General features: G+C 49.4%; 1 protein-coding gene across 2 annotated transcripts in view; it reads right to left on the reverse strand.

Annotated features, from left to right (window-relative positions):
• The window catches only part of ndst1b (N-deacetylase/N-sulfotransferase (heparan glucosaminyl) 1b), a 52,882-nt gene that overhangs the window by 7,826 nt on the left and 21,946 nt on the right, over positions 1-23,110 (reverse strand). Inside the window, exons 2-9 of one of the 2 annotated variants that reach the window (XM_076980063.1) lie at positions 10,809-10,944; positions 9,959-10,528; positions 7,250-7,729; positions 4,346-4,433; positions 4,043-4,197; positions 3,212-3,397; positions 1,320-1,448; positions 1,051-1,233 (exon numbers count right to left, since the gene is read on the reverse strand). In XM_076980063.1, coding sequence (XP_076836178.1) covers positions 1,051-1,233; positions 1,320-1,448; positions 3,212-3,397; positions 4,043-4,197; positions 4,346-4,433; positions 7,250-7,729; positions 9,959-10,528; positions 10,809-10,910 — 1,893 coding nt within the window. In that variant the 5' untranslated portion in view covers positions 10,911-10,944. Of the gene's footprint in view, positions 1-1,050; positions 1,234-1,319; positions 1,449-3,211; positions 3,398-4,042; positions 4,198-4,345; positions 4,434-7,249; positions 7,730-9,958; positions 10,945-23,110 lie in introns of those variants that run through there. The other variant, XM_076980062.1, reaches the window with a different exon arrangement.

Below are 23,110 nucleotides of genomic sequence, written 5' to 3' on the forward strand. Positions count from 1 at the left end.
GAGCATCTTACGCCTTCAGACACGTTCACCATCATCTAACCAGGCCATTCTATTTAAACACAAGATTGGGCTTAACATGCTTTCACATTCCACTGAACACAGCATTATGGGATTAATAATCAGGAAAAAAAACAAGAGGAGGAGGAGGAGAAGAATCCAGTCGGGCACGGCAGGATGACGCAGCTTCTGAGTCTGCAGTAGCCATTTCAGGGATCTCGTCCGGACCGGCCAGCGTTGTGTAACGAACTACAGAGCTCTCCGCCGCTCAAGCGGACACATCTGGACAGAGGCGTGCGAGATAAAATGCCACACTCGCAGGTCGCAGGTCAAGCTGCCTCGGTACACGCCGCCGCCTCAGACCGCCGCCCCTTCGAACCGTGCGTGGCCCGACGCGTCTGGCACAGGGCTATTAGCGTTTTTTTTTTTTTTTTACACTAAAATGAAAGAAAAGCACGTAGAAGTCGCGCGGGAACGCCGGCGCAGAGCGACAGCCGCTATTGCGAGTCTGCGAGATCTCAGCAGCACCGGAGCGCTGACTGAGAAGATGGGACCTCAGCCTTGACAGGAAACAAGAGGGATTAAAGGGAGATTTAAGGGCTCCGAGTCACCGTCTCTGCCTTTTTGTCAGGGTGAAAGGAAACAAGAGGAGTTGGACCGAGGGAACGGAGGAGAAAGAGTGGGAGAGGCGTGAGGAGGAGTGAGAGCTCGTGTGCAAGCGAGGGAGAAAGACAGAAAGAGATATGACTGGGGTTGTAATAATTCTGTTGGCAGTGTGAGTCAGCGCGGAAGATACAATTTCAGAAATAGCATTCTCAGGTTCGCTGGCAAGAGACATGGAAAGCCATTTTCGCTCGGCGCTCATCAGGGTAAATGTTCGTGTCACAGAGTCTGTCATCAGCAAAGCTCCAGTGAGCAGTGCTACACGGTGACCCCTCCCCTGCTGGGGTCGAGGCCTTTGAAAAGCATTTCTGAACTTGTATCTCCACTGGTCTCTTACTGCCTCCTTCTGTCAGAGCTCCTGCCCCTGCAGAGAGCTGCAAGTGCCCCTACCTGCCAGATGGGGTCCCTCTCCTCAGGGAAGATCTGAAAGTACTTCTGGGCAAGCTGGACAGGGGGCAATGTCTGCAGCTTCAGGTTGGTCCACGTCTGCATGAACTTCACCAGGTTCTTGAACGTGTACAGGCCCAGGCGGTCGTTGCCGTAGTTGGACAGGTGGGTCATGAAGATGCTGATCTGAGGACAGAGGTCAGAGGTCAGAGGCAGAGTCAAACACCAATCCCGAGAGCAAAAGGTGTTGCGGCGGTGGGTCCATGGCGTACGGGGTTGAGGAGCACGGTCAGGAACAGCTCTCCTCCGCTGATGAGCTTGTCCAGCTCCTTGGGGCTCCCAGGGTACTCGTTATAGAAGATGGTGTGTGTGAAGAGGCCACAGGTCTGTCTGGGCAGCACCTGAGGAGAAGACACGCTTACACTATAACTCACATCTCCACCAGGGTGGGAAAAGCACACAAAACACAGACGTCTCAGAAACGTGGACCGACTCATTCCACTTCAAGGGCCCGGGGCAGTAGAAAAGAATCCGAGCGGAGCGCAGCCGTAACCCGAGACCAGAAGAAGCTCGTTTACTTCTGTGCCCTAAATTCACCATGACAAATTAAGAGTGGAAAAACTTATTTGGTCAGCCACAATATGCAATAGCGTTTAAGCACCGCTCTGGCCTGGACTGGAAAAAGAGAGGAAACCGAGTGAGCTCAGCCCAGAGAAATGTTGCTCAAGCACAGTATAGGAAACTGAAAGCGCTCCGTCAGAGATAACCTATAGAGACTGGAGTCAGACGGCTGGACAGAGTGCAGGGAGACCAATTATACCTCCTACTCACTTGTGCAAATAGGGTTTGTTTAACAATTAGTCAGGGCTTTTCCGAGGACTGAGATGGCTAACTACACAGCTCTTTTTCAGCTGTTTTCTTGCTTCCTGCCTCCTCGTGGACACAATACTGAGAAACCCAGTTGGGGACAAACGAATGCTGATCATCCTACAGAGACCAGCTCTCTGCCTTCACTACGGTACGACAAAAACAGCAGAGAGACCTCAGGGGGAAGATCAAACGTTTGCACCCAAGACAAGGCAGCCCAGTTCCCTGTGAATATTTCACACCGGCCCGCTGAGGTCCGAATTAACATCGCAGTGCCGGCGGTCCATATAAAAAGCAAGAGGAAGGGGGTGGGGTGGGGTTAAATAACAGAACTTCCATATAGCATTAGCCGTTAGCCGCAACGTGGCAGCATCAGCACTTTTCAAGCCACTGTCTGGAACGACATGAAGACCTCAGAATTATTTCTGACTGCATAACAGAATAACAGAGAATAAGAGAGACGATTCAAGCTCTGATGGAACAACACAGATGCCAAGTCGAGGCCACTGTGCTAATTGTCCAGTGTTACAGCAGACCGCTAGCTGCGTGGCATTTGAATTGCAGATTGGTTAGGATAACCTTTAGGAAAATGTTCTAGGGAGAAACTTCACTTTGCTTGCTAAAGGTTCAAGTCAGTGTTCTAACTCTCCGTCTGTCTCTCTTTTTTGCTTTAATCCCTGGATGCCATTTAACTGCTGCTGCCTGCCAGCGAGTAAACACGCACACACAAAAGTGACACACACACACACACACTGCTTCGTCATGACTCTTGGCTCCTGTTATAGTCTGCATCTTGCCCCTGGAGCAAAGCAAAAATGGTAAAACAAACCAAAAATGAAAACTTTGCGCCTTTATAAACGCTTTGCCCATAACCTCCTCGTGGGCTTCCAACATCAAACAGTGAAAGCAATAGCCACGGGTTTGTATCTAGAATTGCCGGAGCCAGATAAAAAGAGTTCAATGCGGAGGCTCGTTTAAAAAAACCAAAAAAACCAAAGTGTAGTACATCCATCAGCCCGACCTAGAGAGACCATGGCTTTGAGAACATGGCTAGATCCACATGATTACAGAAGCCTTCGATGGGGCTAATGTGGTGTTCATGGCTCCCTTCTGTATACAGGAACAACGGAGTCATTAAACCAGATGACATCATGTCACCTGCTGATACTTTGTGGCATGCAACGACTGTATTTATACGTTGGCTGTAGTATAACTAAGTGCGTGCGCATATTTACACATTCTAACACACACACACACACACACACACACACTCACACACTCACACACGCGTTCTTACACTGATGCCGCTGTGGACGAAGCCCCGGCGGAAGCGTGCGGGTTTGAGGTGCGGGTACTCTTCCGTGCTGGTCACCCTGATGCCCCACACCTTCTTCCAGGCCTCGTAGAGCTGCATGTGGATGGGGTAGACGCCGGAGTGATGGGGCGCCACAGCGTAACCCATGTTGGTGGGGATACCGTGCTCCTGAGGGCAAAGGTCGTGCCAGGGGTTAAAAGGTTAGACTCACACACGGTCGGTGACATCACTGGCTGGAATGGGGGAGGTGAAGTTGGCCTGACAGTGATATACTTAATAGTTCCATACCTAAAATCCCTGGACCCAAAACCCCTCCAGAAAACCCAACCCACTACAGACATGAACCACAGGCCCAACACCAGGCCTTTCAGCCCTTCATTTGAATCCCTGTACATTTCAGCCTATTTGAAATTAGTCACTGGCGAGCACTAAAATGTCAAAAAAGTTTGAATTTCCATTTATAAACAACTGGAATTTTACTGCAGTTGGCTTTACATTTGTTACAAGAGAAGTTGCTGTTTTCAGTTACCAATCTAACATCTAACAACAGGGTTACGATACTCATTTGTACACATCTGTAAAACGGGGCTACGATAAAGCCCACCGAACATGAAAATCCTTTCTGGAACGAACAGTAGGCGTTCATTTGATCTGAGAGCATCAAAGAGGGCGTGGAACACGCGGCGTGCGAAATAAAGTGGTTGTGGCAGCTGGACGAGGCGGTGAAGAGCGTGGCGAGCGTGGCGAGCGTGGCGAGCGTGGAGAGCGTGGAGAGCGTGGCGAGCGTGGCGAGCGTGGCGGTGGCGTCCTCACCTCGGCGAACCTGCGGTTGAGCAGCATCTGCTCAGCCAGCACAGACTGGTTGTGGAAGAGGTGGGGCTGCATGTGACTCCACATGTGGGGGAACCACCAGAACTCTTTACTGTAAGACAGGAGCAGGTCGTCCCCCAGATCCTCCTCATCAGTGCCTGAGGACACACACACACACACACACACACACACACACACACACACACACACACACACACACACACACACAATGTTTCATTGTTATCGGATAAACAGTATTCACTCCATCATGTATGGTTACAACACTAGACAACACGTGTTTCTCACCAGCATGGAAGAACTTTCCGGAGAAGCCCAGGTTGAAGGTGAAGTTAGGGACATGAGCACGGAGCTCGTTCTGCGTCTCCAGCAGGGCCTTAACAATGGACAAGACAGACCTTACAAACTAGCATACGCAGGCCCTGAAGACAACAGCATGCTAGCAAAACCACACATATGACTAACGTGTAGCTGGAGGCTAGCCTCCCGAGGGGGGAGGGTTAGTGGGGGAGGGGGGCGGTGTGAGACATCGCTTCACATATGCCTCCCATCTGATTTGTTTACTGGGCTTGTTTCTTTGACTGCCTCCCCCTCTGGAGTGACTCAATCAAAAAGCCAGATTCATATTTAACACAGAGGAGGCCGGCAGACAGACAGGAAGGCTTTGATTACGGCGGCTCCCTTTTTCCCCCTCTCTCCCTCTCTCTCTCTCTCTCCCTCTCTCTCTCCCCCTCTCTCTCCCCCCTCTCTCTCTCTCTCTCCCTCTCTCTCTCTCTCCCTCTCCCTCTCCCTCTCCCCAAACGGCTGCAGCAGACCGCTCGGAGGCAGAGAGCGGGAACCGGCGGGGACGTGGGTGGGGGGGAGCCAACAACACAAAAGCTGTGAACGTTTGAAATATTCATGCATGCAGCTACTTTTCTGGATGCCCTTTGAGTCCTGAAAAGAGGGGAGAGAGGAGAGAGGAGAGAGGAGAGAGGAGAGAGGGAGAGAGGGAGAGAGGAGAGAGGAGAGAGGGAGAGAGGGAGAGAGGAGAGAGGAGAGGGGAGAGAGGAGAGAGGGCACAATGGAGAAGGGAGTGGAGATGATGTCGGAAGAGCAGAGGTCTGAGCAGTAGTGACAAAGAGCCGTCACCGAGGTCAGGGCAGGACCGGAACGCCCCGATCAGGCCGCCGGGCCGCCGCACGGCCGTCTCGGCCTTTTCGCGTGGCGTGCATATTTCTTTCTGTACATTTTTATCTCCCCCCGTGTATCTCTATTTCAGTATGCACGGCGATCAGAGCCGGAGGACTAGCGGAGGAGGCGAGAGAAAGAAAGAGAGACGGAGAGAGAGATAGCGAGAAGGAGCGAGAACAAAAGGTGGAGAGGGAGCGCACGAGTGTGAGGGTGAGGGAGAAAGAATGGAGAGCGCACAAAAGAGAGGAGAGAGAAAGAAAACGAGGTGCTCACGCATCGACATACCCAGACACACACAGACTCGCGCACACACACACACACACACACACACACACACACACACACACACACACATACATACGGAAAGTGACATGCAGGCAAAGCTGTCAAGGACATCTTCGTTTCTTAGGGGTACGGCTCCATGATGTCATATGGTTTTCACACTAGTGTGGTGAGATGCTGGCAGGGCGATGGCGGTCTCTCCCCGTCCTCACGCCGCCTGTCCGGCTGGCTGAAGCCGCACGTGGACCAGCCCGGCCACACCAACCCACTTCTGGGCTCCGCCCACTGGTCCCACCCACGCAACCATTTTGGCAAACACCTCCCTAACAAATAACTTCCTCTTGCAGAATTTTTATTTCATTTTAAAAATACAATATTATTGAGCTTTTCCTCCCAGCTTATAAAAGCAGTTTGCTATAGCTTCTGTCAAGCAGACACCAAAATCTATGAAGTATTGATTAGTCTGTTAGAGGGGTGATTCTTCAGGCTCCCTGTGCTTTAACTCTATTCCAATTCAGGGTGCAATGATGCAAATACAAAATCTGGTGTTTCTGTTGTCCCAAGTACTGAACCGTTATCATGTGTTCTATTTATCCCTTATGTCCAAAGTACTGAACCGTTATCATGTGTTCTATTTATCCCTAAGATCTAAAGTACTGAAGCATTATCATGCGTTCTATTTATCTCTTGCATCCAAAGTACTGAATCATTATCATGCGTTCTATTTATCCCTCAAGTTCAAAGTACTGAACCATTATCATGGGTTCTATTTATCTCTTTACATCCAAAGTACCAAACCATTATCATGTGTTCTATTAATCTCTTACATCCAAAGTACTGAACCATTATCATGTGTTCTATTAATCTCTTACATCCAAAGTACTGAACCATTATCATGTGTTCTATTAATCTCTAACATCCAAAGTACCGAACCATTATCATGTGTTCTATTAATCTCTAACATCCAAAGTACTGAACCATTATCATGTGTTCTATTAATCTCTTACATCCAAAGTACTGAACCATTATCATGAGTTCTATTTATCTCCTACTTCACAATGTCCTGTTTTTGTCCTTTTATCTGAAATGTTTTGTGCTGTGCATATTTTCAGTAAGAGGGACCCAGGAGGTCACAGATGCAGAACCGGCTGTGTTGGCCTTCCTAAGACGCTAGAAGGTCCGGGCTGGCCGTGTGGAAACAGCAGCTGAAGAGTGAGAGTGAGTGAAGAGTGGAAAAAATGTTTTGCCAATTTCCCAGCCAAGGAGAATTCTGATGTTCAGTATAAATAAATAAATAAATTTGCATAAAGGGGGGGGGTGTTAAAAAAAGGTTATTAGCCAGTTTTGGAATCACAACCCATGCACATAAGCTAAGCTGAAGGCAGGTTCAAGAAGTGCTTGGTGCTTAAAAAGATTTATTTATAAATTCGTTTAAAAGTCGGAGATGGGGCTTTTATTATAGTAGTATTTTTATTCAACTCTAAAGACTAGTAAAAAGAAATAAATTATACAGCGTACGGTTCTAACAGCCAGAAAAGACCAGGTCAGTCTCGTAACTTACAGCAACATTTGCTGCATCACCTACTTCAGATGACAGACGTACCATGGCCAAACTATTGTGCCTACTTAAGCCACATGTCCACACCCTTGACCTCAGCTCCACGGACATACAGGAGTCGAATATGTGGGTGTGTTGGGAGCGTGAGGGGCAGGTGAACCACGGCAGCTCATCCATACCTTCACATCGGACACTTTCATCCTTGTGCCCTCCTTGCCCACGAAGATGTCGTCGATGTCCACCAGGACGTAGCGATCCAGCGCCAGTGCCAGCCGCTTGCCCGTCAGGAAGCTCACGGCGTCCACCAGAACCAACTTGTGCAGCCAAAAATTGAGATTGTTCCCAAAGAGTACCCTCTGGATGCCATCGTGGAGGCCCAGGTCCTGGACCACAGCGGCGTGCAAGGGCCCCGGGGACGTCGCGGCCCCCGGCTCAGACGTCCGGCCCCGGGCCAGGAGCACGGGCTCGTAAGTGGAGTGGTTGGACTGGAAGACGGTCCAGTCGTCCCCGGGCAGGGGCCCACGCTCCACCTCGCGAGCCTTGGTGATGAGCAGCAGCGGTGACTTGGGGTTGACGCTGCAGTCTCTTAGGCCCACGTTGGAGTGCAGGAAGAGCGGGAAGCCCTTCAGCTGGGCGCTCTGCAGACTGTTCTCATTGGCCTTGGTGAGAGATGGAGAAGAGAGGGCGAGAGTCAGCTGTGGTTTACCGAATGCGAGAAGTCCTTCTCCAAGATGAAATTCATTGGAATATCTACAGCTGAAAGGGTTTGGACCCTTGTGCCATGAACTTCTGTTCCGTTTCTAGATGGCAGACCATGTGAGCTGGGATCAGACTGTGATGAACTGCACTCTGGGTAGAATACACAAAATAAGCCACGGCTTGCATGGAGCACTTTCTAGATCCTACTAAAACTGCCATAACCATTATTGCATTGTCAGTAGAGCTAAAACAGATGGATTACTCACCCCTTTTCTCACCTCCCTCTTGCCAGTGTGTGGCAATGAGGGACTCGAAACTGGAATTACATTCAGTGACTTCCAGGTCCGATATGTGAACCCGTGGAACCATGTTCCCTTGTTAAAACATCTCGAGAGTTGTGACAAAAACAACAGAATTTGAAACACTAGCCACTTGGAATAAAAACCTGATGAGATCATCTTCTGAACTCTAGTTTCTGAATTCTCTCCAGCCAAACATCTGGTGAGCAGTCTTATAGGCCGCAGTAACAAGTCCCTGTAAAGGCTCGCCTTAAATTTCAAAAATGAGGAAGAGCAGAAGAATGTGCCTCATCATTACTAATTTCCTCAGCTTGTTCTAAGAATCGTAATGCAATCGAATTGAATCAAAGCAGCATACTCCCATCTGCATCACTGCATGGCAAATCAAGCGATGAAGGATTTTCAATGTTAATGCGACCCAGTTTCTGTGGTGGACAGGGCGGGGACCATTATTAGATTTAAAGCAATGTTTCAGGTTTTCACAGACCTTTCAGTACTATGAGAATCTTAAACTACTATCCCTCAAAAGAACCCAAACAGCTACTTTGCACATACTTGGGCTGTGCTTGGAAATGATCTAATTTCACAATTCTGAGAACGCTGACTGAAAAGAACAAGGGTGTAGGGGAGCTACACATTCCGCGCTGCTTAATCAACAGCCTTGGCCTCCCTCGGCCCTCCACCGCGAGCCGCCCAGCCCCGACGCCGCATCCGTTGGGCCGCCCCAGATCTCCTGCACCGTTCGGCCTTGCATGTCACGGAGCAATCCATGCAAAAACGTCCGATAATTGGCCCGAAGGCCACAAAAGAGTGAGCAAATAGAGGAGGACGGCGGGAAGGCTGGGCTTAATGCAGCCTCGGGGGGATTACGCCGACCCGAGCGTTGGCTAAGAGTGGAGGGGCTGCTTCACGTTAGGAACAGATACGGGATTACGAGGGAGGCCTAATGGGATGGCGGAGAGGGGCTTAAATGAGTTGATACAGACGCGTTGTAATTACGAGCAGGACGGCTTGCGTCCTCCGCAACAACACGTGGTCGCGTTCAGAGCGCTACGCTCCAGGGGCTGGGGGTGTCTGAGCCGCAGCGCTGACAGGTGCAAGTCCGGGCTTGGCGAGGAAAACATTTTGGTTCTACATTACTGGAGTGAGAGACTGAGACCCGAAGCCGCCGTCTCTCTTGCGGAAACCTGGCTCGCTATTCTGAGCCGCGCACCTCCGGGCTGTAGGAATCAAGACGCGCTCGGAGCTCTCGCTGTTTGCGTTTGGCCTAGAAGAGTGTAAGAGCCAACATCCACAGCGGGGAAAAGAGCGTGACAGCCAATCGCACATCCAGCGAGGAGATGACTGGAAACAGTTCCTTAGCTATGAGCTATATTAAGCTTCAAAAAGGCACATGAATAAAACGGAGAGACCGCATTCTTTGAGGCTTCATTTGGATGCCTTTACATTCTCTCCCTTCTGCTCTGTGCGAAGGAGGCCTTCAGAGAGCCGGTCTCAGGATTAACCTTAGTGATTAGCATGTGCCACCACTCCATATAATGGAGTGCTGATAAGCAGGCCGGAGCTCTCGCACAGTCAGACAGCAGCAGTAGGGCACAGCGAGACCAGCGGATGTCACCGCTAATATCTGGAGGCAGAGACACTTGCACGAAACATCCTCGCACGAAACATCCTCACACTGACAGGCTGTAAAATGTGGAATGAGTGGGCCAAAACAAAACAAAGTACATATCCGTCACATCACTGCTGCAGTTTGGATTAACGCATAATTGCGAGCTTCATTTCAGACCCGTGAGTTAGATGTCAGTTTCGGAACGATTTCCTGATTTTTCTGAAACACTTTTGGAAAATCGTGGTATTTGTAAATCGCATGCAAGTTGAGGGTCTCACCTTGAAAAAGCCGATGATTCCCACTCCGTACTCCACACAGTACTTGTCGAGCAGTTCCCTGTTCCAGGCGTCTAGGTTGACATACTTGAGAATGTTCTCGTAGATGACCAGAGTGAAGCGACCCCGGTTCTTGTCCGTGAGCGTGGGCATGTCGCCCTTGCCTGGAGCGATCTCCGTCTGGTAGCGGAAGCGCCCCGATTCCAGGATGGCCACGATATCCTGGCCCAGCTGAGAGTACAGGCTCTCCACAAACACCAGCACCACGGGGTCCGTGCGAGACGTGTCCGCCGGCCGGGCCGTCCGTGCTGGGAGCACCCTGGCTGAGGGCGGGGAAGGCGTGGCCTGCGGGTCTTCCCATTCAGAGGTGCCCATCTCTTCCGCGCCCTCCGACCCTACGACCGCCGCCGGCTCCAGTTCCCGCTTGACGCCGTACAGAAAGTAGGCGGAGACGAGCACGCTGACCATGCAGAAGAGGAAAAGCAAGAGCAGGCTGGTCTGCAGCGTGAGCTGCCGGTAGAGCCGCCTCACGCGCCCGCACGCCAGCATCGTCGCCCTGCGCCCGCCGCTCACGTGAGCCCACGCAGGCGTCCTCTGCTCACTGGCAACTCGCAAAGTCCACCGCAAGGTTCAGACGACGCGACGGGGAAAGCTCGTGGGTGACGTCCTCCGTAGCACGCGCCGTTATGTCACCATGGCAGAGGGCGGTTGGACCGGCGTGGGCAGGGGACGGCATGGGCGAGGGTGGGCTCCCGCTCACCTTCAGACACGTGCGCCGCCCGCCCCGGTGGACCAGCGGCCCCCTGCCCCACCCCACTGCACCCCTCCCACTCGGCCCTCTCTAAGTCCTTATCTCTGGGGCCAGCCTGAAAAAGATGATGGCCTGGGGGCTGGGCACGGCAGACTTGTGAAGGGCAAACAGCTCGTGCGGGGACAAACTCTCCAGACAGGTCATGCCCAGAGTGATTCAGCCAAAGTTGTCTTGTGCTCTAGGGAAGAAACAAACGACAGAGCAAACTGTTAAAAGCAGACACAGAGCGGTGGTCGATTTAATTATTCGCATATTGTACGAATTTGCATATGCATCTGCATATTTTTTACATTTGCATTTAAGTGTGATGTTCATCTTCACTGCGAGGACACCCTCTACACTGCTATGCAGTGAACTCGGGGATATTTTTTTAGACAGCTACTGAAGACCAAACCCGCGGCACCACTGGAGTGATGATGCCGTGAGAATGCTGTAGACTAAATGCCTGTAGGATCTAGGGAAGAATTTACAAAGGCGATGCGTGGATTAGAGGATAATGGCAGAGGCTTGCATTGATTAGCTGGAGCTTTAAACGTGATCCCCGTTCTCCTCCGTGCACTTCAAAGTGCCACAGTCGTGCCATCTTTTCATCTCAAATGGAGCGTTCGGTACAAAGTGTGGCTCAGGTGGGTGACTCGAGGATTTTGACCAGCGCTGACCAAAGGAATGAACTTGGCAGAACCGAGAGGTCTCTGTAAGGTCACGGACCGCGTCTCGGCGTGAGAGGGGAGACACTTGGGACCGCTCAGAGTGTGAAAGGGGCCATGAGAAGGGCGGCGCAGAAAGGGGATTTGTCGTTATCTTGTGCCGGACCCCTGGAAACGCTTTCTTCTCACCAGAGACATGGCTTCACTGATGGCTACTCGACGGGAAACCTGCCGTTTTTCAGGTCCAAACGCAAAGCCATGAGCAAACACACATTCTGCGCACCTACACCATCTCGAAATCCCTTGATGTCTACAGTCATTTGAACGTTTTGTCTGACTTAATAAAAGGTCTTTCAGGCATGCGCTCGCAGGACTTCAGCGCGGGGCCGCGGGGCGTTTGAGTACGGGGAGGGGTCGGCAATGGCACGGAGGCCCACCAAGGCTAAGACTGAAGCGACAAGACACGGCGTGTCCGAGATGGAACACGGGTCCCTTTTCAAAAGGCATCAGAGATCCACATAATGTGTGTGGGTTATTTGAAAAGCGAGAGTGCAGCAAAGGAAACAAAGCATTTCAGGTACAGAGAGAAAAGGCGCATGAATACCAGGAGCAAAAGCAACAACACAAAAAGCCCCCTCCCACCCCCCATGAAAAAAAAGATGACGAAGCTAAGAGTATTAGAGAAAGGCGTTTCAGCACTTCAAAAGGAAGCTGAGACTATAGCCAACCCCCCCCGCCCCCACCCAAACTTACAACCCTGAGACGCAGCTGTTGGTGTTGTCAGCCTGCCTGATCCAATACCCCCATCAGGAATGTAAGAGGCAGACACCGGCCAGAGCGCCGCGGGAGGGGGGGGGGGGGGGGGGGGGGCTGCTCGGGATTTCCAACGTAAAACAAAAGTGGGGCTGAATTCCACGAGGGCTAGTGCAGATGACACCCGCCACTCCAGGACGTGGATATCCCCCCCCCCCCCCCCCCTCCACCCCGCCCCAGGACTTAAGCTCCAACCACAATACCTGTCACCGGAGCCTCATTGTGCCATTGTGCCAGAGGAGCGGGAACGGCAGCCCTGGTGTGGTCTGAGGTCGGATTACGGCTCCGGAGCCCCCCACCATTCACAGCCCGGGCCTCTGATACGCGCCGCTCGGCCCAGGGCGTCGCTGCGGAGACGCCCCGTTGTGTGGAGTGCTCTCATAACAGTACGATTCGGATGACATGAGGCATTCATCACGCGCAACAGAAGGGACGGGCTAAACCCAATAAAAACGTGAGGACATGAAACACGCCGCATGGTTCCACTTAAAGAGGGATCTGCTGGGGTTTCCAACCGGCGGGATGCGCAAGGATTTACACGCAGCATTTCGCCGAGGAATACATTTGTTTTCAGGGTCGGGAGCAGGGATGAACCAAATACGGAGCTGAAATTATTCAAGGCTCCAGAACCGCCCGCGCTCCAGAACCGCCCGCGCGCTCAACACGGAACGCAAGAGCAGCACGTTTGTTCAGATCAGAGTTGCACATAAATAAAGCAATTTCAACCATTTGAGGAAATAACAAGGGATTACTTAGGAATTCAGCTTTCTGTTTGTCAAGAGTACTGCTGGGCAAAAAAGTAAGCAATGAAAAGTAAATAAATAGCAGAATGCTACTTTGTACAAATAAGAATAGAAAAATGTTGAGACAGTGTTGAGACGAGGAAAAACAGAGACCTTGACATTTACAGCACTGTCCCCCATCTCCCACGCCAGCAGGTTCTTACTGTCCTACATCTTTATCCCCCATTTTTCCCCACAGTAGCACTCTCAAAGACACACACACGGTGCCTAAGAAATACAAAGCCAATTTCCTGATGCCAGAATAGCTTTAATGCACCACATCTCAAGGGCGCAGCATACTACAGCACACCTTCATTTTCCACCCCTAAAACTGTATGGTGCACTATGTTTCAAATCCAATAGGGTGTAATCTTAAATCACAGGCCGTCGTAAAGGCAGAATATACTGTTCCTTCATACACTGCGATATTTGCAGCATTCAGAACTGACTTAATTGCTAAAGTTTTGAATGTTCAGTTGCGCAATCTGAACCATGTTAAATGTGCATCTGCTTAAAACAATTTCAATTTTTATTTTTTTTGAGCCACTATTTCGTAATTCTACATATGGCTCCATAAAGCTGAATGCTAATTTAGCCGTTATGCACACTGGTAATCAACAGGCCATCGCAGAAAATGACCAGATTCAAATGGAGCACATCAAATATCCTGCTGCCCTTTAATATCTTGATGCCCTTTTGACACGGGAATGAGTTATCTCAGACAAAATGGCTACAGGGCAGACTATGAACCCTTATCAGAAACTGCAGAAAACGGTTACTATCCATAACTATCTATAACACTGCAAATTGTGCATCTGTCTTTCTTGTTCTAGTTCACATTGGGTATTGTGAAATTCCCCTCCCAAATTCCACCAAGTGGAGTTTTTTCCACCAAAAAAAGGATCAAACTACAACACATACTACCAAAATACCAAAATACTATCAAAAGCAACCTGACTGGACATAACAAAGCTCCAACACAGTGGATTTCCCAGTAAGACCAAACATCGTCAGCGGTCTGGGGTAGAGGAGAAGAGGCCGTGGCTGGGCACGCTGAATGACTTGAGCGGTTCAAGCAGGCGGGGGAGGGGCTGGGTCCACATGTAAAGGTTCAGACTCTTCAAAGCGTTCCTCCCTCTCCCTTCATGTCCGCTCAATCCCTTCCTTTCTTGGTTGTTTTCAAAGCGGAGGGCTGCTGCAGACCGGCCGTCGGGATGAAGAGCCCGCGAACGAGAGCAGTATCACGCCTGAGTGATTGGGTACACCGCCTTGGCGTTACGGGTGGGGGTGGGGGGGGCTGTGTGCCTACGTACATGCGTAACGGGGGGGTTGGGGGGGGGGGGATTGCTCTGCCACGCAAGACGAATTTCTCGTGCCCGTGGTCACAGCGCGGGGCCACGTTTGCGATCACGACGCACGGCTGGGGAGAGACGGCAGCCCAGCCCAGAGTCTGCGGGTGGATGCTGACACAGTTCCTCATGGTGACGACTACAGCCCAATTCAAACGTGATCCAGGAACAAACAAACCTGATCAGTGCTGCTTATGTCTGCTCCGCTTGGCTTGAGAGTGGGGTCAATGTAATTAGGGCACAGTTTATCATGATCGGGGTCAGAGAGACACCAGGTGTGGATTACACACAGGTTTGGACTGGACTTGATTTGAGCAGGTGTTTCAGGTGAGCCTAGAAACATCCTGTTTTGTGCACGCACAGCTTTGCACCTTCAACCAGTGACTAATGTCGGTTCCTTGGGAAGAACATTTTTGAATTTTGAGTTCATTTTTGTTCCCAGGTATTTATCAAAAAAGTGAATATAGATGTAGAATACTACCAATAAATTAGCATAATCAAGCTTTGTAATTGATTAATATTTAAATAATTTCTAATATGCTTACACCGAAGCAAAGAGCTTCAGTACATTTTAAATTCACTCAATAAGCTAACCTAGAGAAAGGTTATTTTAATATGTGGGCAAAAGCTAACCCTTTCAAATGCCAAACTTCAGAGCTCTTCATCGTTAAAAATTGAAAAACCATTATATATGAATGTTAATCATACATGTTAAATATGTATAATGTGTAATAACGTGTAAAGGCTTTAAATATACTATGCTATAAACACTGTTAAATTCCCATACCGGTGAGATAAAGCTATCCCTATTTGTGTAAGGATACTTCAAAGGATTGAAGTATCACAGGAACCTCTTATGATTTTTCTTTGTTAGATGGCTGTTGACCAAAGTATTCAGATTTTGACATTTTCTCACTAATAGGCATGTTTACTCATTTCACATCTAAAAATAGTATTAATAGGTTGGATAATGCATTAGTTACGGTGGTTTCATTTTCATTCCCTAGACGCCCTCATATGCCCACTTAATGTTTTCTCCTATTAGAAGTTCATGAAACTTCACAGTGCAGATTGCATTTGGAGTGTATTTTTGTCTGCTCTTTAAGGTCAATCTAAATAGGTCTGTGGTGGACCTTAAATTCCCTTATGGTGAAGTGCCCTTCTCTTAGACAATATGGTTGCAAACATGTAAAATAAGAGACATGACATTCACAGATGAAAGAAGAATAATAAGGAAAAAAACCCAGCTCAGCGGAGATAAATATTTCCTTGTAGAGATCAGGAAATGGATGAACATGGATTCTTCATAAACTCATCAAGGAATTACGAAAAAGTACTCTAATAAACTTATTCTCAGATTCAAAGACAGACTAAAAGACAATGAAAGAGGGTAATAAATGATCCTACCAAATATAGTCCATTCAGGAGATTGTTTATCCATTCAATCAGCCATTTGTGATATCAGGAAGGCTTCAGATGCTGAACAAGCAGAAAATATTAGAACACCGAAGGGTCTAGACACTGGATAATCTGGAGAAGGCCAGCAAAGCATAATCCCTAATGCCTAATCTCTAATACTGTTTATCTAGGTTGGACAAAAGATGCAAATGAATAGTGGATGTATGCATAAATCAGTATGCTGAGTGACCAGAGACTGTGAATGGCAGGAGAGATGCTGACCCAGGGTTTCAGAGTATTGAACAAAAATGGACATCTTAACTGTCAGATTTCCATGCAGATGTCCTGATAATGGCATGGCAAGATGTGAACTTGTGACATACTGCTCGATAAACCCTAAACTTTTCTGGGACTGGACACTGAAGAACGAACAAGTTCAGACATCGGCTGTGGATCATTCAAACCCACACCCGAAAAAACAAGATCAGAAGTTCCTGCCATGCCATGAGTTATGAAGCGGGCCTTGGGAGATGGAGGAGGACATCAATCTCCTCTGGCAGGCCTGAAGGCTCTCCAGCGTCTGGCTGTGCGAGGCTCTGCCTCTCGCCTGCCCGGATGCGTCCTGGCTTCGGTCCTGGTGCTCGTCTTTGCCATCGCTGGCCATCGCTTTCCCGCTGGACGAGTGGCACCGGTAAACAGTTGAGCCGGGTCTATGCGTTGACGCCGCGTCGCCTGTGCCAAACTCTGGGACGGGCGTGCTTGGCATGAAGCTGCCGACGCCCCCCCCCCCCACGCACAACGGCGCTCAGGCCAAGGCGCGTTCCCGGCCGTACCACTTATCTAACGTCCGCTCCCAACGGGGGGTATAATCTCTCGCTTCAGTGGGACTGTGCTGAACCCGCCCCCACAATCTCTCCAGTTCCAGGCACTGCGGATTATAAAGGGTGGCGGTGGGGGCTTGTGGTGCTTCTTGTCTCCTGAAAATTTGACAGAGGGGAGATGGAGCATCTAACCGTTGCTTAGTACATGATCGTTGTGTGGCTTTTTTTTTTTTTGGGCTTCAGTCAGTATCAAAGAGCATGGCCAGACCAACACCAGCCAGGAAGAAGCTGGGAATAAATAATTTGGCAGGTGTCGCCCAAATGTGTGTGTAATAACCCTACATTACTCCTATAACTGCACACAGCCTGGGTAAACACACCGAAGTGAGGAGAATCACAAAAGGCGTGTGCTATACGATGGGGATGCTGCGAAGCCAGTCAGGATCACGCAGGCCCCATGAATAAAAAAAGCTTTTGTGGTAGTCGTCCCTGCAAAACGCCTGCCATCGTCGGCCACTGGTGCGCATGGAAACATGGGGCCTCGGGCCAAAGCCAATGGGACGCTCCTACGCACCAAAGTCTCCCTGCATTGGGCCCAGAGGTCTACGGCATGAGCGCTGTTCAAACGTCCGCCTAACAGAGGCTCTCAGACAGGGGAACAAACATGAATCGATGAGCTGTAAATTGAAGTCTCCTTTTGCCGTGGCCCAGTTCTGCTTCAAGAGAGAGGCGCGGGGCGAGCTCGACCCAGATGCTTATGAAGGCACGCAGGCTTCGATTTCATTTCATGTTACGATCTATAAAACATTAACAACTCAATAAGGAGAAATAGTAGTATTTAACTAGCCCACAGTGTTTATCGGGATAGTGGTGCACGCTCGGCGTGCAGCAGGGGAAAGCTCTGCTAGCACTGCGGCTCTGTATTTCCAGGGTGCGTTTCGACCTGTTCCTCCAAAGTTAAGCATCGTCTGGTCTCCTTCTGTTAACGAGCTCCATACATGTCAATTCCCAGAATGAAACGATTCAGCTTATTCAAGGAAGCAATCTGTAGGAAAAGAAAAGTGCTTATGCAAGTCCTCTTGTGACGAGAAAGAGTACCAAGATGGGAACGGGGAAGGAAAAAATAAATTGCGACCATCACCGCCACCACCACCAGTACTCTACCTCCAATCCATTGGAGATCATCCTTGGTGGTAAACTACAGAAGATAATTGGCAACCACATGCATCTACCGGTAAATGGGAACAAGGGCTGCTATTACACGCCAGGCCCAGATGCTTGGGTGCACCTACGTCCCTTTCCTCTTAATTAGGCTGCACGACACGGCGAGGGCTGGGGCTATTTTTAGCAGCTTAAACAACCCACCCAAAGAGCCTGAGAGGGTTGGGGGGAGGGAGGGGGATGTCACCTTTCTTTTAGAGGACGCTGGCACTCTGTTTGCGCCAACCGCGAGCGTCTGAACACGTGGGATGTGCTACGGCCAGAACACGTCCTGCACGTTTCTGCTGGCCGTTCCGTCGGCAAAAAAAAACGCTCTAAAATCGGAAACCGCCAGCTGAACGGTTCGAGAACAAATTAATCTCTGAAAAGCCAGGGCCGATTTTACAGAAGAGGTATGATAAGCGATCAAATTTAAAAAAAGTTCACAGTCTAGCCTGCTGAATCCAAATGCCCCATTTTACATGCATTTTATGCCCCCGCCGTAGTCCAGGGGTTATCGGCAAGGCCCGTGGCGTATTAGCCCGCGTCCTTGATGTGCTCCTCCCCTTCTCCTCGGCCCAGCCGGCTGCGTCTTCAAGGACGGGGCCGGCGCCGCTGAACCGAGACCAGAGCTGCGCAGGCGCCACCAGCAAACTGCCACGTCGTAGCAAAGGCGGATGGAGCAGATTGTGTAATCCCCACCCACCCCCACACCATCCCCACCCCCACCCCAACACCCGCACTCTCCCTCTAGCTCGAGCTGTATTGATCCGGGGAAAGCTGCACAAACAGTTTACGCCTCTCTCTTACCTTTGGTTAAAAACGGAGATGTGGCGAAACGATGGGGTTTCATTAGCCGTGATCAGATTAGGCGTAATATGATTGAGGCTAACAGGATCGCTGAGAACGCAAGACATGGGCTGCTGTACAGGTTCTGGATCCTAACAGGACGGGCGCATTAAGATTTAGGGATTAAGAGACAAACGACACCTGCTTACTCCTGCGTGCTTGTTCAGCACTCAACTGATACTTTATTGCTACTTTTATAATAAGTCAGAGCCATTCCTGGGAGACTGGACCATGGGGTCTGCTATGGCCCGCGACACAGCCCAACTTCCCCCTACAGGTCATGAAATAGCCTTGTTGTGCACTGTTGGTTTCAGCTTTTTCCATCACGGGTGCACAAGCAGGCAGGCAGATGACACGCCGTTTATTACGAGCATTGGCGGACCACTCAGATTAGAAGTACAAGATTCCAGAGCATCCGTATTAGTGTACCACAGGAAAACAGTTAGTAAAACTTTCCACTGATACAAAGAAAGCTTGAAAGGCATCCAGCCTGACTGCAACTTAATCCCGGTCTACCACAGCAGCAGTGAACCAATACCACAGCCAAAAATAAACAAATGAATTAATCTGACTCATCTCTAAGTGCTTATGGTGAGACAGGAAAGAAAGTTGTTTGAAATACACTTAAGGGAACCTTCAAATAAATGCATGTTCAAAAACAAATGAATGGGCAAATTTGGTAGAACCTGCATGATTTCTTGTTTCAGGGATGGAACCCCTTTTCCTGGTTGGGTTAGCCAGCATAGCTAGAACATTTACTGTTTTGCTATGACGTTGAAAAGTGTGTGAAACTTCGTGGTGTTAGTTATGAAGATTTTCAAAAGATTGTCAAAGATTCTCACAGTAGCACCAACATCTAATGTTTAAGTACATTTTGATAAAGGTTATATACTCTCAATTTAGTCTCATGATACAGACTTGTCTTCATTTGTGCTAGTGTGTTTCAAAGACACCAAAAATGATTCTGACATTTTGGTGTGTACCAATACTGGGAAATATTAGCTGTAAATAACAAACCTCCAAGTAAATGGTCTCTTTGGGTATTAAAGGTCTAAAAGGTTTCTTTGTTTCATTTAACAGCCACACTCAAATTGTAACAGTGAATCCAGCTTATGTAAATTATTGAGAGTTAATTAAACTGGACTGGAACCCTCAGCACTCCGATTTCAAAACACATCTGTCAGGTGACCAGGCAAGCAGAGGAGCCATGTCGAAAGGTTCTGCTCCTGGTAGATCAGGCTATACTGCATGAGTCCTGCCTCGGTGGGAAGCTCTCGTCCGCCAACAGCAGAGTGCCGAGTGACAACCACTGCAGGTGGATTATCATGCGCCACTAAATGCGCGTTCGTGTCTTTACCCGGTGAGGCATGGTGATGGAGCTGTGGAAAAGCTCACCTCTGTACGCAAGAGGAAGAGGAAAGAAGATGAAGAGGAAGCATTCGGTTCTTACGAACAGCACTAGCAACGTTGATGCTGAGCCCTCGTATACCGACACAAATTTAATGAGTAATGCCGTCTGTGACTAAAAAGCCTGTCTGTGTAAGAAAGGTCACGTGTGTGTGACTTACCAAGGTGGGCAAACCACAAACATCAAATAACCTACGGTAAACTGTGCAGCCCCAGTATCGCCTCACCATTAATCATTGAGAGCTGTAACCATCCACTATAATTTCCTCAGACGCTGTCCTTGATTTGACAAGTTGGGCAGGAGCTCTTAGCTCCAGTTAAAATCATCTAAATGTCCACTCCGCTTTAATTTGAGATGACACACATTAAAAGAGGAATGTGGAGCGCACTGCTCACGTGACTGGAGTCTTGGCCTGAGCAACCGGTCCGGGGTGAGATGATGAAAATGCGGCCAGGTTTCACTGAATGGAGCCTGAGGAGAGGGTGGGGGGGTGGAGGGGTGAGGGGGGTGGGGGTCTGGGATCTGAATCTTTCTGGCATATTCTGTGCCCCATGGCTTTTGGAACATGAGAAGCGGGGGATGGGAGAGGAAAGAAAAAACAGGTTGAATGAGAAAAGAAAGAAAGGAGAGGAGGGGCGAGAAAAGTGAAAGAAAAGCCAGGCACAATGCATCACGCTGACATGAGTGGTGGGGTGGGGGAAGAGTGAATATACTCTATTGGATTTCAGTGGAAACAAATAGGATTGGCCATCTCTGAGATTTATCATGATGACTACCAATTAGGTGGGGAGAGTGGTCCAAGTCATCGATCTCTAAAAGGGTCAAACCTTGTGGTACACCTTAATTGACACACGCACGGTTGCAATATACTGCAACTGGAAAATAAACAAAGTAGAAGTGTATTGGGGCACAGCTGAGATTAGCTGGTGAGGAGAGCGGATGGGTAATTTTGTGTGCGCGCCCATGTGGTGGGGGGCCTATTTCATCTTTCAGCACTCCATAATTGCTATGGCCTTATTGCACTTTCCTGGAAACACTTTGTTTGCATGTCTGGGCTACAAAAGGACAAAGCTTAATAATCGGCAGATCCCAGGAGGTGCTTGAGAAAGTGAATCCAGACCACCGTTTTTAGCAACCTCTAATTAATTTTTCCTTATTTGTTCCCAGATTTGTTCCCGGATTCTGTCTTCCGTCACCCAGACCCTCCAACAGTTCCACCGCTGCACCAAGCTAGGACATGCGTCTCGTTAAGGGGCCGTAAAACAAGACTCGCCCCACTGGGACTCGCATTTCAGATACGGCATGTACCTTTGCATTACAACACCAAACTGGACACACCCTGGGAATATTAATCACGTTTAACTTTGATATATAATTGGGCGGGTGTAAATGACAGGAAATGTCACATTTACTCAGATGTACGCAGAAGGTTTTCCTGTTAGGCAGCTGCAAGGACTGTAGTTTCGATGTGTTCACGGGGCCCTCCGAATAATCAGCGCTACAGCAGATGACGGAGCGAACATTAGCATGTCAACCAGAGTTCTTCCGCTAATCCGTTTTCAAGAGGAAGCGTTCTGCATCACTTTGAGGGCGAATCTCACCCAGCCTGCAGCAGACCACTGCACCAGAAGGCTTCGATTAGCTTCCCCTTTAGCTGAAATGCAGACGGTGTGAAAGGAAGACTTGGAACCGGTACACTCGAGTCCCTCATCTCAATCTTGCCTCGGAAAGATAAGACACCTCCTCTAAAAGCACATTTAGGGCAGGTAGGGTTAGATTACGACACACAAGAGTAAGTGCCTAACTAGTTCGGAGGTCATTTGCACGTGGCATCCGAACTCGCTCGAGGTGAGACTCCACGCCCAGACGGCCCGGTCGCCCGTGGCCCGGCCTGTCACTCTGCTGAGCGCCATCCCGCCCGGCTCTGCGGGCGCTGGCCAAGGGCTGGGCGTTTGACGCCAAGTCCTGCCAGCTATGCCAGGTGGTCAAAGTCATGCATGTATGCTGGACCACAAGGGAAGTGCACTCGCTCTCCTTCTCCCTTTCTGTGGGTGTGTGCGTGCGAGCGCACGCGCTGGTGCAAAATAATGAGTGCTAATGAATGTGCGAGTGCTTCACTGCAATGAGCTGCACAGCTTGACAATTACAGTAACATCAAAGGTATAGCACAGCTATTCCACCACGGTGCACCAGAAACTGTTGCCTGTCTGAGAGGCGGGAGCATGTTAGCAGACAGCAAACACCTTTACTTAAAGGGCTGTGTCATATTAGCTCCTCCCCCTTGACCAAAATGAAAAATGGTTATAATGCTACTGGAGTGCACCTGTAGCCTCACTCCAGTTTGTTTCGAAGAGTCGTGACTATGAAGTCAAGAAGCAAAAAGGCCAGGATCAGAAGAAGCACAGTGTTATTGTGACCATGGCACAACACACTTTCATTAATCTGGCATTTCCTTTTACTCTTTGATTGAGAGGAGTGATATTTTTTGATGGACAGTGTTCAAAGGCCTAAGGCCTGGGGGCTGGTGCAAGGGGGAGTCTGAGGCTTTTGTCTGATCCGAAGCTAGCTTGCCAGGCGTTGTGTGTGTGTGTGTTCTAGCGCCGAGCGCCTTCACACATCCCCAGGATGCGGTGTCTGACTTGCAGCTTCGTCTGCTCCCACCAAAGCCTCCCGTTCGGCGTGCCCAGGGCAGACGGCTGCTTGATACAAGAGGCCGCGGGGCTCGAAATCAGAACCGAGAACCCCACCCCCATCCAAAATACCGTTTATCATCATGTCATGATCAGCTAAATTGGTTGTAATAAGCTCAACAGATCTAGCTGTCAGATCTTTAGCTCAAAACAGCCAACGTTCTAGCTTTTTACAAACATGCTGATGTGCCAGGATTTTAGTTAGATTTAACTAAAGGTTAGCAGGAGGAACGTTCAGAAGAAAAAAAAAAACCTCTCCCGGATGACAGTAATCAATTGGAGAAGCACAGCCTAACATTTGTCAGACAGGAAAGAAAGGCTGTCTTAGAGCCGGCTTGCCATTTCAAAAATGGCCTCATTAGAGATTATTCTGTGAAGATGTACCTT

The sequence above is a fragment of the Brachyhypopomus gauderio genome, chromosome 18, assembly GCF_052324685.1.
Source record: "Brachyhypopomus gauderio isolate BG-103 chromosome 18, BGAUD_0.2, whole genome shotgun sequence".
NCBI classification, from domain to species: domain Eukaryota; kingdom Metazoa; phylum Chordata; class Actinopteri; order Gymnotiformes; family Hypopomidae; genus Brachyhypopomus; species Brachyhypopomus gauderio.